The following is a 12,829-nucleotide window of genomic DNA, read 5'->3' as shown; positions in this document are numbered from 1 at the left end:
GGTGGGGCCACCCGAACCCCCGGCCGCATCGCGCGAGCGTCGGGGGGAGTCGGGGGTACGATGACGACGACCCGACTTCTTGTGCTTCCTACCTGAGGAACCAGAGGAATGGTGATGACTTCCGGAGCGCTCGTGGCGGCTCCGCGACTGCTCCCTCGACCTCCGGCCAGACCAGGACCGCTCTCGACGCGGGGCCGACACCCGCACCTCGAGTAGCTTGCGGGACCACTCCCACCTAGCTTTACTCGTCTGGGCCCGGCAGTCGACACAGTCGTCCACGGCGTGGTCGGGGCCCAGGCACCGGAGGCAGAGTCGGTGATGATCCGTGACCGACATCGTGCGGTCACAGTCGTCACAGTTCTTAAAACCGGGCATCCTACCGGCACCGTAAGAAGAATCAAGGATTCACAAAAAACTTTGGTCAAAAGACCGGAGTACTGCACTTCTCGGATCTGCGCTAACTGGCGCGGAAAAAAGAAGAACTGACGTCAGCGCGCGGAGGCGGCGTCTATATACTCCAGCGACGTCATCACGGCGCACGACGCCGACGACGGACGCGGAGCCGCAGGTGATGCCTGCAGACGACGCCTACCGACGCGCAGGGGTACTGCTACGCAAAAGTTTCCGGATCCAGACTGACGCCTGGGGATATTCTAAGGTAAAGAATCTAATACTAACCTGTTTCTTTCAGATAAGTAATGTTGATTCTATTTACACAGGTAATGTCAGACCCTAAGTCTGGTGTTTGTTCTACAGCTCTTATGATCGTTATGATTGCTAGGTCTAGTAAGCCGATGAACGCATTTACACCCGGTTTGAGAAGACCTATGTTTACCGTTACCAATGGCTCTATCTTCTTAGTATAACCCACCGCTTTGTTAACTGGCACATGGAACGCACAACTGCTTGACAGTGACTCACTTCAGACTTCAAACTTCAACATACCCTGGTCAGAACTAGTTATAGTGCTTAGTGGTGAGATTTCGTACTAATATTCTTACGCCAGCCTAATTGCAGGTATTTGCAGATTTTCACAGATCGTGTGCTGTCTGTACACTGTTCATGTTTAGCGGATTGTTACTGAGAGACCATGCTATACACAGTACTCCAATCGATGTAGAATCCTTGTTGGTTTGACTGTTATGAGACTCTTGCTATACCTACCTGCCTACTTACTCTAATGTTTGTTAGACCACTAAGCTGCAATATGTTTCGCAGCTCTTATGAATAATATGTTTGAAAAAGCTGCTTGAAGGCGGACTCGCGGTCGTTCCCGAGTCGCCATGTTCTTTTTCTACTATTGGGGTGGGAGGGGAGGGTTGGGGGAAGGGGTGGTGGGCGGGGGGAGGAAGGGAGGAGCGGGGGGAGGAGTTGTATTTTCACTGATTGTGTTCTTTGTATTGTTTTGACTTTGCTGATCCTTCTAATTTGCGCCCTATTGTGCAAACTTATGTACCTCTTGCAACCATTATGGCTGTTATTTACGATATGTTTATCTTCTGCGCAGTGCTATGCATAGGCCTACGTGCAACCTTTGATGACAATACAGCTCATGGCAGTAAGCTTGATCATCACACATGGAAACGAAGATGACTCACATTATAGATACTCCTATAGGGACGACAACCATAAATAACCTTAAAGTGCTTTCATTGAATGTAAAGGGCCTGAACCAGCCGATTAAACGACAAAAGGTACTTGATTATCTTCGAAGACAGCATGGTGACATTGCCCTATTACAGGAAACAAGACTAGAAGAAAAACATTTCCATACCCTACGTAATAAATTCTTTAGTGAAGTTGTAGGCTCTAGCGCTGTGTCTAAGAAAAATGGAGTAGTAATTCTGCTAGCCAAGAAGTCGAATGTGGAGGTGATTTCCTCCTCTGTGGACAACAAGGGGAGATGGGCCTCTGTGAAATTAGTTAAGGACGACACTGAGTTCTACGTTACAACGATATATGCCCCTAATACACACGAACCTTCCTTTTGGTCAGGGCTCACAAAACAGCTAGACACTATCCCAGACTCATCGGTCCATATACTAGCAGGGGATTTCAACCTACCCTTTGATCCAGCCTTGGATAGGGACTCTAGGTGCACCTTCAGACCTGGCAAAGCGCATAAGGAATTCACTAGACTATGCAAAAAATTCCACATGATAGACACATGGCGTATTCAATACCCCGATGGTAGAGACTACTCTTTCTACTCCCCACCCCATGACTCGTTTTCGAGAATTGATTACATTTTCATAACCAGGAATGCAGTACCCAGAATAGATGAAACAGACATCGCACTGCGGCTCGTTTCTGACCACTCTTGCATTTCACTTATTCTGTCAAATGTTAAACCGACAACTCGCCAATCAATGTGGCGCCTTAATGATACCATTTTGAGTAACGAGAAACACAGAGAAACTATAGAAGGCGCCCTAAAAGACTACTTAATAATTAATAAAAAAGGTGACACCTCTGACTTAACTAGATGGGAAGCACCAAAAGCCGCAAAAAGGGGACTGATTATAAAGATATCATCAGCAATGAACAAGGATCATAATGCCGCCCTATTAACCCTGGAAAAAGATATTTCTGTACTACAACGCGAATACCTGCACAACAGAAATCCAAAATCACTATCTGAATTATCCAATCGAAAATATAGCTATAACAAACTAGTGAGTGAAAGAGCGGGAGTCTGGCTAGACAAGAGGAAACGCTTTAAGATTTGTGACTCTAATAAGGCGGGGAAAGGTTTAGCAGCCTACCTTAAATTTAAAATTCAAAAGAACGCGATAGACTCACTAATGGATGACCAAGGCAACCCTACCTCGGATCCCAATAAAATTGCAAATTTATTCAAAGGCTTCTACGAGAAGCTGTATGCCAAAAACAAAAAGGTAAATAAGGAGAAGGTGGTGGACTTCCTCGCCAAGTGCACACTTCCAAAACGTACCCCCTCAGAACAAGAGTCCATAAACGAACCGATATCTGAAGCTGAGGTTGCAAATGCGAACAAGTCCCTTAAGAGTGGGAAGGCTCCTGGACCCGGTGGGTTCACGGCAAAATGTTATAAATCCTTCTCACACACGCTTACAGAACCACTTCTGAACGCATTTAGTGAGAATGGTGATACGGGCGAGGTAAAGGGAACGATGGCTGAGGCGGTAATAGCCGTGATACCTAAAGAAGGGAAAGATTCCAAACTTGCAAAAAACTACAGACCCATCTCACTGATAAACTTGGATTGTAAGCTTTATGCATCAATCCTTGCAAAACGCATCCAAAGAGTTCTGCCCTCCCTAATCCATCCCTCACAGGCGGGTTTTTTGAAAAATAGATTGTCTAGTGACAACACCAGAATCCTAAGCCATGTCATAGAAAAGGCTAAGCTCCTCCCCACGTCAACTGTGGCGATAACACTAGATGCAGAGAAAGTGTTTGATAAAGTGGACTGGTCGTACCTGGAAGCGGTATTACAGAAATTCGATTTGGGCCCACTTTTTACTAAAATGATAATGTCACTATATACCTGTCCCACCACTAGAGTGAGGGTTGGTGGAGCCTTCTTGTCACCTTTCAAACTAGAACAAGGAACCAGACAAGGCTGCCCCCTGTCCCCATCCCTATTCCTCCTGGCAATCGAACCCTTTCTGTACCGTATCCGAGAAAATCAGGACATACAGGGAATCCCATTCAATGAATGTGTTATAAAACTCACGGCATACGCCGATGATGTTTTAGTACTTAGTGAACAGGCTGACAAAGCTGTACCAGCGTTACTTTCCACGATTGAACTTTCCACGATTGAAGAGTTCTCCGGTGTCTCTGGGTACTCCCTGAATAAGGACAAGACTGAGGTAAAATTGCTAAATAACTTGGGTAATAGTTCCATCTTGGGTGACTCTGGGCTCACCTGGCAGCCTAAGAGCTTCAAATACCTTGGCCTGGAATTTGAGAAGGACCTGATTATGACGCTGAAAATCAATGAGGACATACTCTTCAAAAAAATAAGCAAACTCTTGGAAGGGTGGTCCCCGAAATTCCTCTCGTGGTGGGGTAGAGCGGAAACGTTAAAGATGATGATCACCCCCTTGATCAATTATATGGCAAGCATGCTCCCAATGACCTTCACGGAGGACTTCCTGAAAAAATAAACAAATTAATCAGTAATTTCCTATGGAAAGACAAAAAACCGAGAATCTCTATGAAAAAACTGCAGCTCCCCAAACAAAAAGGTGGACTAGGATTACCGAACTTTCGGAACTACCAAACAGCCTTTTTATGTAAACAAGGAATCTCCTGGTTCCATGAAACACCCGGCTACACGCTGTTATGGGTAAACATAGAGAAAGCTATCATTGGTAAGGCCCCTCTATCAGCAATTTTAACCATGGACCTGTCCCACCTCATACACTCCAAATACATCATGCTTAATACCAAAAGGGCTCTTCTCAGGCTTGACCGAACACATAAATCTGGCTTACAGATAGGAAAGTCGTCGTCCTCCTCTCTATTGTGTAATCCACTCATAAAGGTTAATGGCTCGTCCCCTCTTTGGAAACATTGGTCAGACAAAGGACTCAATCTTGTCTCAGATCTCTACGACAATCATGTGCCGCTGCCCTTCTCTTCACTTCAGTCTAAACACTCCCTTGAACCAATTGACTTCTATGCTTTCCTTAAACTAAAGTCAGCTATGTCTACACGCACATTCATACAAGCGACGCCGTGGTTAGAAAAGATGCTCCCTCTCCTACAATCCTCAGGCCATTTTGTATCTAAAGTCTACAAGCTGCTCACGCCGAACCTGAGTAAAACACTAAGACGTAACGAAATTAAATGGGAATCAGAGCCAAATGACACCGGTATAATTATTGATTGGGATAAGATACACTCCTCAGCCCTCACACACAAAGTATCACCAATCCTCTCGCAGACCAAATACATGATACTCAATAGGGTGTTCTGGACTCCCCAGAAATTATTTAAACTAAAACTAAGAGACACCTCCACTTGTTGGAATTGCTCCCTAGCTGATGGAGATCTTCCGCATATGCTGTTTCACTGTACCTTGTTGAAGAAATACTGGTCGGATATATTTGACTATATTGAACGCATATTTAACATCAAACCGAAGAGGGAATTCATTTACATTATTCTGAGGGCCATCGACCCATTGGTAGTTAAAGACCACGACCGACAACTCCTGGACTTGTTCCTCACCTTAGCCTGTAAGGTCGTCCTTTGCCACTGGAAGGCAGCTTCCGAGGTCTCTTTCAATGCCTGGAGGGAGTGGTTGGCTTGTATTAGAGGGGTGGATAATCCGGCCCTAAACTCATCCCCATGGCACACTACAAGCAAGAGACTCTGGTCTTCATTGGACGCGACCTCTCTTTCTTTCGAACCACCATGAGGTCCCTTCAATTATGTATGCACATCATGTTGCGATAGGCAGCCCTGGCACACGCATTGTTTGTTGGAATTCATTCTGGTTGCACAACTAGGCTCGTAAGCTTTATAGGCGCATCAGCACGAAGTTGGCATATAGTCTGTATAGTTTCTAGAATTGATTATCAATCTAAGCCCACACTGTTATCATAAACATGTTGTATTGTGTTATTGCTTTGCTGAAGCTCGGCAAGGATTCCCATGACCAATCATTTAGCACTTTACTTATAGACCCATGTCTCAAATATCAATGTCAAATGTATGACTGTCAAATGCTAATCAATGATGACGTTGTGGCTCTGATCTCTCTTATTTTTATTTTGTTTTCTTATTTTGCTATTTTGCTATTTTCATATTTTCATGTTTTCTTATGTTCTTTTCACTCATTGATTACCGTAATGTACCCACATGACTGTATCGCATCAAAGTCTGTACATTTGCTCTTTGTTTAATGAATAAAAATGATTTGAACACAAAAAAAAGAGTATATGGTATGGCTATATCATACAGCAGCTATAAGGAAGGATTTCCGAAAGCTACAGAGGGACTCAGCTCATGCTAGGGCACCCTCTCACACAAAAGCAAGCACTCTGCCTGCAAAAGGAGTGACTTATAGGTTAATATGTGTCTATTTGTATAGGTAGTTATAGGTATACTATAACTCAGTAAGGGGTGCTTACACCACCTTATCCAGGCTGCAAGTGCAGACCTGTTGTGCCATTTTGGAAGGCTTCCCAGGGGTGGCATAATACATGCTTCAGCCCCTGGTAGGCCTCTAGGGTACCTATGCCCTTGGTACCTAAGGTACCATATACTAGGGGCTCACAAGGTAACTCAGTAACCAATCTGGTATGTACCTAAAGTACATGGTATCAATTTAGAGAGAGAACAGCTAGGCTGTGGTCCAGTTTAGCAGGGCCACAGCCAGACTAAAGTCGAAAAACCAGTGAAACACAGGAAAATGTGGGGGTAACAAGAGGAAGCAGACCCTACTCTCCTACAGCAGGCGTCGCAACTCTCCGAGTCGTGGTGCTCACCCAGGCACCACATGCAAATCGGGTGAGGGTCTGTCGCCGGCATGGGACTTGCACATGAGGTACACGTCTTGAAACCCGAAGGCATTCGCGCACTGTTCCACTTAGCGCCAAAGCGTGAAAAAGAAGAGAAGGTCTGAAAACAGGCCAGGACTAAATCTGGATCCGCGCTGCATGCGGATAGAGAAAAAACGGACGTAGGCGAGCCGGGGTGGGACTTATGTATCCTCGCTGACGTCACGAGCATGGACGATGTCAGGGCAGAGTCACGTGGTGCTGTCCCTCCGGCACGCGGGAGTGCTGTGGCAGAAAAGTTTTCGGGTTCCAGTCACACGCCTGGGGGTAGTTCTACATTAAGCAATCTGCGGCTAGTAGTCTCTAACAGATACTGCTCTTTGTCGCAAGGGTAGCCAGTGGAGATGTTTCATGTACATCGATGCTGAGCTCAGTCTGCTTTTATTGCACACCAGTTTGGCTGCCGCGTTTTGTAGCACCGCAGGCATGCAAAGAGGTAATCTGCCATGCCTTCGAACAGAGCATTACCATAATCTAGCTTGCTGATGAGCAGGGTCTGTGTAACTTCAACAAGCAAGCAGCATCTCCCTTGGAGTGAAGGAGCCAGCCCCCTGCAGCTGCAGGAATCAAATACACTTGCCCTGTACCTCGAATTGCCAACCATTGCGTCCACCAAAGGAGCATCTTGCTAGGCAGTCTTTGCTGCTCCAGGAGGTTAGATCAATCTCATGCCGACTTTGGAGACGCCGGGCCCTGCATGAGTTGCGCAGCACCAATACTCTGGGTACCAGAGAATTTACCACAACCAAAGCTTTTTGGGTGTCCAGTTCACACACCACTGATGCTGAAGCCGACCTGCTGAAGAGGGACTTCAGGATCACTGTGGCCAAAACTGAGAATGCCCATGCTGTCCATTTCTCTTCCCCTGTCCAGGTCACCAAAGCCATGTGAGAGTCTCTAACCACAGCGACTCAGAGGCCAAAACACCTTTGCAACTGAGCCCCCTTGCATTGGTTCACGGAAACCAACTGTGTCCTGTGCCCCAGAGACCCTCAAGAGCAGAGACCCCCTTTGGGTTCTCCAGACTTGCCCCATGTCCCACTTGCAGACTCTGTTTTAACAGGTCCCACTAAACATTACAGCTTATCCCTCAAGGCTACAAACGCGATCAACACCTCAGTACCCGGACGCCCCAAGGCAATGCAACCCAAACTGCTGGTGAGGGTTTCTTGGACCCTAAGCACCTTAAACCCAAAAGGATACCTTCTACAACTGTTTGCAAGTATACCTATGCAGTACATGTATTTTCCTCCCATAGAATAACATTACTGCATTCGAGGTTCATGCCGCAAATCTGACAGCTGTGATTTTCTTTTGTTTTACCTGTAAAAATCTATAACGTCTAAAGTACTTACCTGATTATGATAATCTTGGTGTCTAAAATTATATAAAAATCTGTATTATTTCTCTAAATTGGTCTCGAGATTTTTCTTGCGTGTGTGTGTCTCATATATTGACTCTTGTGTGCACAACAAATGCTTAAAACTCACTACTCTCTGATAAGCCTTAGCTGCTTGACCACACTACCACAAATAGAGTACTTGGGATTATTCATTTAAGCTATGTAATCCAATAAGGGTTATCTTTTCTTTTTTCATGGTGTGCCCTTACATGGGCACTACAAAATAAAAAGTAAGCTTCCTGTATTCACTAACCGCAGTGCCAGGTTGGTGGTAGAAAAAAACCTTGTCTAAATTGTCCAGAAACTTGGATTCCTGATCCAGTGGTGAAGTTGGGAATGCACCAGGTGGGAAGTGGAGGCTTGGACCACCAAGCTCACACAAGGTCGGGTAGGGTGTGTGGGGCGAGGCAAGGCAACAGGCATAGTTCTGTTCACAGGAGACCCTGTGTTGGGCTGGAACCAAGTTCCAACAGGACGTTGGTAAAAGCTTCATTAAATGGGAGAAGTGGCTCAGAAAGGGACACTGCAGGTTGAAGCAGTTCTGTCAAGACATTTGTCTTGATTGCCACCAAGGGCAAGATAAGGTCCAAGACCGTTGCCACCCTCTTCACTACCATTGCAAATGACGCTCCCTCCTCCAAAGCCACGGTAGGTTGAAAAACCATGCCAGTATAGGGAGAGGTACCCAGTCTGCAGGCTTCCACCAAATCCTCACACAAGTCCATGTTAGGGTCATAATGCTGGTATTCTTTAGGGTCCTCTGACCCCTCTCACTCCTCCCCAAGTCCCAGCTTTAAAATAGGGATTAGTATCTGGCCTGGAAGGCATGGTTCCAGGTGGCGCCGTATGACGCTCATGCATCTCCGTGTCATGGGATCAGAATGGGGAGATGGCATCAGCATTGGTGAGGTGGCACGACCTGCACCGATATGAATCCATCCACGGATCCAAGAAGCCCAGCTGGGTCCGGAGCCGCTGGCGTGGAACCAGTAGGGGCCCCTCCCGAACGGCATAGCCTCATAAAATTCTCTCAATTGGGCGTGGTCGTTCTGGCTTTTGGAAATTTGGGGGGGGGGGGGGCGGAGACGGCCCAGAGGCTGACACAACCGAGGAGCCAGGCCTTGAATGTTGACGCTCCCTCTTATCACTTTGACGACTTCTTGCGGGACTTACCTAAATAACCCGAGAACTTGGAGTGTAGCAGGGATCTCAGACTCCAAGACCGCTCCAGGGACCTTCCTCTCGACTGGGGCCTGGGTAGTCGCGGTCGAGCCACAAGGAGCATGAGAAATAGCTACCTCGGGTTCCTGGCACAGCAATCAGAACAGGTTTTCGGATCATGGTCGCACTCGACACACCAAAGGCATACAAAATGCAGGTTCTTAATGGACACCAAGTGGTGAAAGGTGTCACGGGGCTGGAAGGCGGCCTTGAAGGAGGAAAACTCTGCTGCACCAGGACGACACCCCAGCCACACCAGGAGGAAAACCTCAAAAAGACTTGACAAAACTGTGAAAGAAGTTAGTCACAAATTGAGTAAGATGTAGCTCCCTCTGTATCAGTGCTGAAAGAAAAGAACTGATATCAGTGCGCTGAGGTGGCGCCTATATAGGAACCACGCATGTCACTTCCGGCACGGACAATACCACAAGGAGACAATCGAAACCATGTACCGTCCTGCAGAGGTACTGCTCATGACATTTTCTGGAACCAGTGTGGTGCCTGGGATAATTTTAAGGTAAGGAATCTGCAGCTAAAAGTTCGTATTAGATAAGTAAAATAAACCTTTGTCAGTGCATGTCTTCAGAGTAATGGCGCAGGGAGAAGAGAACATAAATGCTTAGAGCAAACGGGAAAACATGCAACCACATCAAATATTCTTAATATCTAACACAAAATGTTCTTTAACAAGAAATACAGACAGAACAATACCTTTTCTTTGCAGATAAGGTCGTGTTGACTTGAGAACAGAAAGAAAAATTGACAGGAGTTCCACTAGGTCTCCAGTCACATGGCAGGCCGTGGCTTCATGATACATCATGTGCAATGTGTTGAAGGACTGAAATGAAATGAAAACAAGGACATTTTACTTTCTCCATGAAAAACAGGGACATATGTTTCTAGATAAACAGCAGGACACAGAAATTAGAAAAACTTACATTTAAACTGAACTGAGTTACTGTGGAAGCCAGGGTCCAACCCAATTTACATCATGTACAATTATACCTAGCACAAAATTACAGACACTGTGTTTGACCCTAGACAACAGTCTAGGGCAAATGTGTATAAAATTGGTGTACTAGGGCCAAATAATACCAGATTTAAAAGGTAACTATTGACTATGTAAATGATTCTTATTTGAATAAATGTTATGCAAATGTATTTCAAGAGGAATTCTGGCATGGCTCCAGCCCTCAAGGGCTACCTGCACCCCCTTTACTTTAACTTCCCAGCAAACAGACACTACTTAAATATCTGTTATTACTTCAGCTGCATTTCTGAGGCATATTACCAATTTGACGACAGAATCTAGAATTTGACGTTTAAAATAAGTAAACAAAGAGCCTGACAATTAAGAGTAACACATCACAATCTTTAAAAAGACGAATCATAAAATATTAAACTGATAAATTAACCTGCATGGTCACTCCATAACTCTTAGTGTATGGGTACTTTGCTATTTTCCAATGCTGAGTATTCCATCTACTATCTGTGGGACCAGACATTGCTTCTACAGCCGTTTAAAAAAAGTGTTGAAAGCTCAAAAGCATGTCAGAAGAATAGGTATAACGGGTATAGTTGCCCAGCAGATCTATCCGACAGCCATGGGCCTGGTAAATGCCACAGCCTTTGTTCAGATAGAGTGTGAGTTTATACCAGATGGATGTTGGGGTCCATACATAGAGGAGCAACTGGTGATGAGTGATGTTAATGCCATTGTAACAGTGGCCTTAGCAGCTGCTCAGCTGGCATCAAGACCCAAAGAGTATGAAAAGCTGATCTTACTAACACATATTCCTGGTATGATCAAGGTAAAAGCACCAGGTGTGTTTTATATTCATGTTGTAAGGGATGTCCTCAGGTATGGGTATGAGGTAAGTTGGAAGGATGATCTCCACATTCAAGTGAAACTACAATGGCACTTACTTTTGGAATAAAAGAAGAGCAAGCCGAAGATCAACCATGCATCAGTGAAACATTGTGAAGGTGAAAAGGGTCAGAGGTTCAATTACATGCTTGGCCAATGTATGAACGCTAAGCGGAACATCTTCCAAGAAAGTAGAACTAAATCACAGGATGCCACCGACTAGAAAGGCATTTGCCTCACCCTGGGAAGGAAAGGTGCTGGTCACTGTTAACGGTGGGACACTGCGCCATTCGGAACATGTGCCAGACTTATCAGATCTCTTTTGATGGCCTGTTGATCTTGATGGAGTCTCAAAATGTATCCCATCTGCAAGTTATCTTTTGAGGAGTCCAACCGCACCCCTTTTTTAGCCAATAGGCATGCAAAGACCGGACGTCATCGACTGAGCACAAGAGGAGTTAGGCGTTTCACCAAAGTCCAATGACCGGCACTCCGCTATATGCTTATGAACTGGGCTATAGAGATGATTTTCTGGTGGCAACTAATGTCTGTGGGTACTCCAAGGACAGGCCTAGGAGCAGAAAGGTTATCTCCTCAGGGATTTACATCTACAATCTGTGTTAGTAATCTCTAGATACGCACCAGTGCACATTTTATTAATACAGAAAAAAATGAGTTGCAGCTCTCAATTTTCGCCACAGCTTGTCTCATGAATCAAGCCTTGTGAGATTTTAGTTTATTTATTTTTAGCATTTAAATGATTAGGTAAAGTTACTTACTTGTAGTTGTTTTTCTCCTTCAGGGCAATATCTCCTGCATCACTTTGATGCTTTTCTTTGATGGAGTAACTGTGTGAACATAGGTGCCCCGCAAGTAGAGTATGCAGACACTGAAATGGCCCACTAAAGAGGGAATAATCTTTCCATTGGAATCTAAGACTCCCCTGAAGCCATTTCTTGGCACATGCTGATCATGGAAGCAAATCCTGCCTTTTCTTTCAAGTCTTCCTGGCCATTGCTAGACAAATATGTAACATCATTCTGGGAGGTGACATTAAGGGAAGCGACGTTAAGGAAGGCAAAATAAGTACACATTGTGTGGGAAAGCATGTGCCTTCTATCAACCAGAGGAAGGACATTGCATGACGAACAAGTTACTTACCTTCGGTAACAATATATCTGTAAGAAACATTAGTAGTGATAGATTCCTTACCTGGCGTCAGACTGGATCCGGAATTTTTTCGCCAGCAGTACCACTGCGTGTCAGTAGGTGGTGTCATGCGGCTCCGCGTCCGTCATTGGCGACGTGGTCGCCGAGATGACGTCACGGGCACTACTTAGACGCCGCCCACAGGCGCTGACGTCAGTTCAGTACACGACTTTCCACACCAGTAACGCAGTGCCATGCAAGAAACTGACCACTGGTGCATTGGAACTAGGGCCCTGAAAGGGATGATAGAACAATAAAAATCAGTTCGCAGAAAGGGGAGGATGGGTGGGGCGGTAAGGAATCTATTACTACCAATGTTTCTTACAAATATATCGTTACCGAAGGTAAGTAACTTGTTCATCTGAAAGAAACACATTGGGATAGATCCCTGCGAACCAAGATCACACCAGAAAGTCCTGGAGAACGGAACGGCCGAAAAAGCCATCTCTCCGGACTTGGCTGTCCAGGCAGTAGTGTCTAGCAAACATGTGCAGCGAGGAAAGGTACCTGCCTGACGAACAAGTTACTTACCTTCGGTAACGATATATCTGTAAGAAACAGTAGTTAGTATTA

The 12,829-nt window shown here is 45.5% G+C and overlaps 1 protein-coding gene across 2 annotated transcripts in view; it reads right to left on the bottom strand.

The window, feature by feature from the left end:
* USP34 (ubiquitin specific peptidase 34) overlaps positions 1 to 12,829 on the bottom strand; it is a 2,681,755-nt gene that overhangs the window by 360,500 nt on the left and 2,308,426 nt on the right. For both annotated transcript variants that reach the window (XM_078649291.1, XM_078649292.1), the window contains exon 70: positions 9,892 to 10,018. In XM_078649291.1, coding sequence (XP_078505417.1) covers positions 9,892 to 10,018 — 127 coding nt within the window. The remainder of the gene's footprint in view (positions 1 to 9,891; positions 10,019 to 12,829) is intronic.

The sequence above is a fragment of the Lissotriton helveticus genome, chromosome 6 (genome assembly GCF_964261635.1).
Source record: "Lissotriton helveticus chromosome 6, aLisHel1.1, whole genome shotgun sequence".
Taxonomy (NCBI): domain Eukaryota; kingdom Metazoa; phylum Chordata; class Amphibia; order Caudata; family Salamandridae; genus Lissotriton; species Lissotriton helveticus.
Note: the sequence above shows the minus strand (reverse complement) of the source record. Positions and strands in the feature narration are given on the sequence as shown.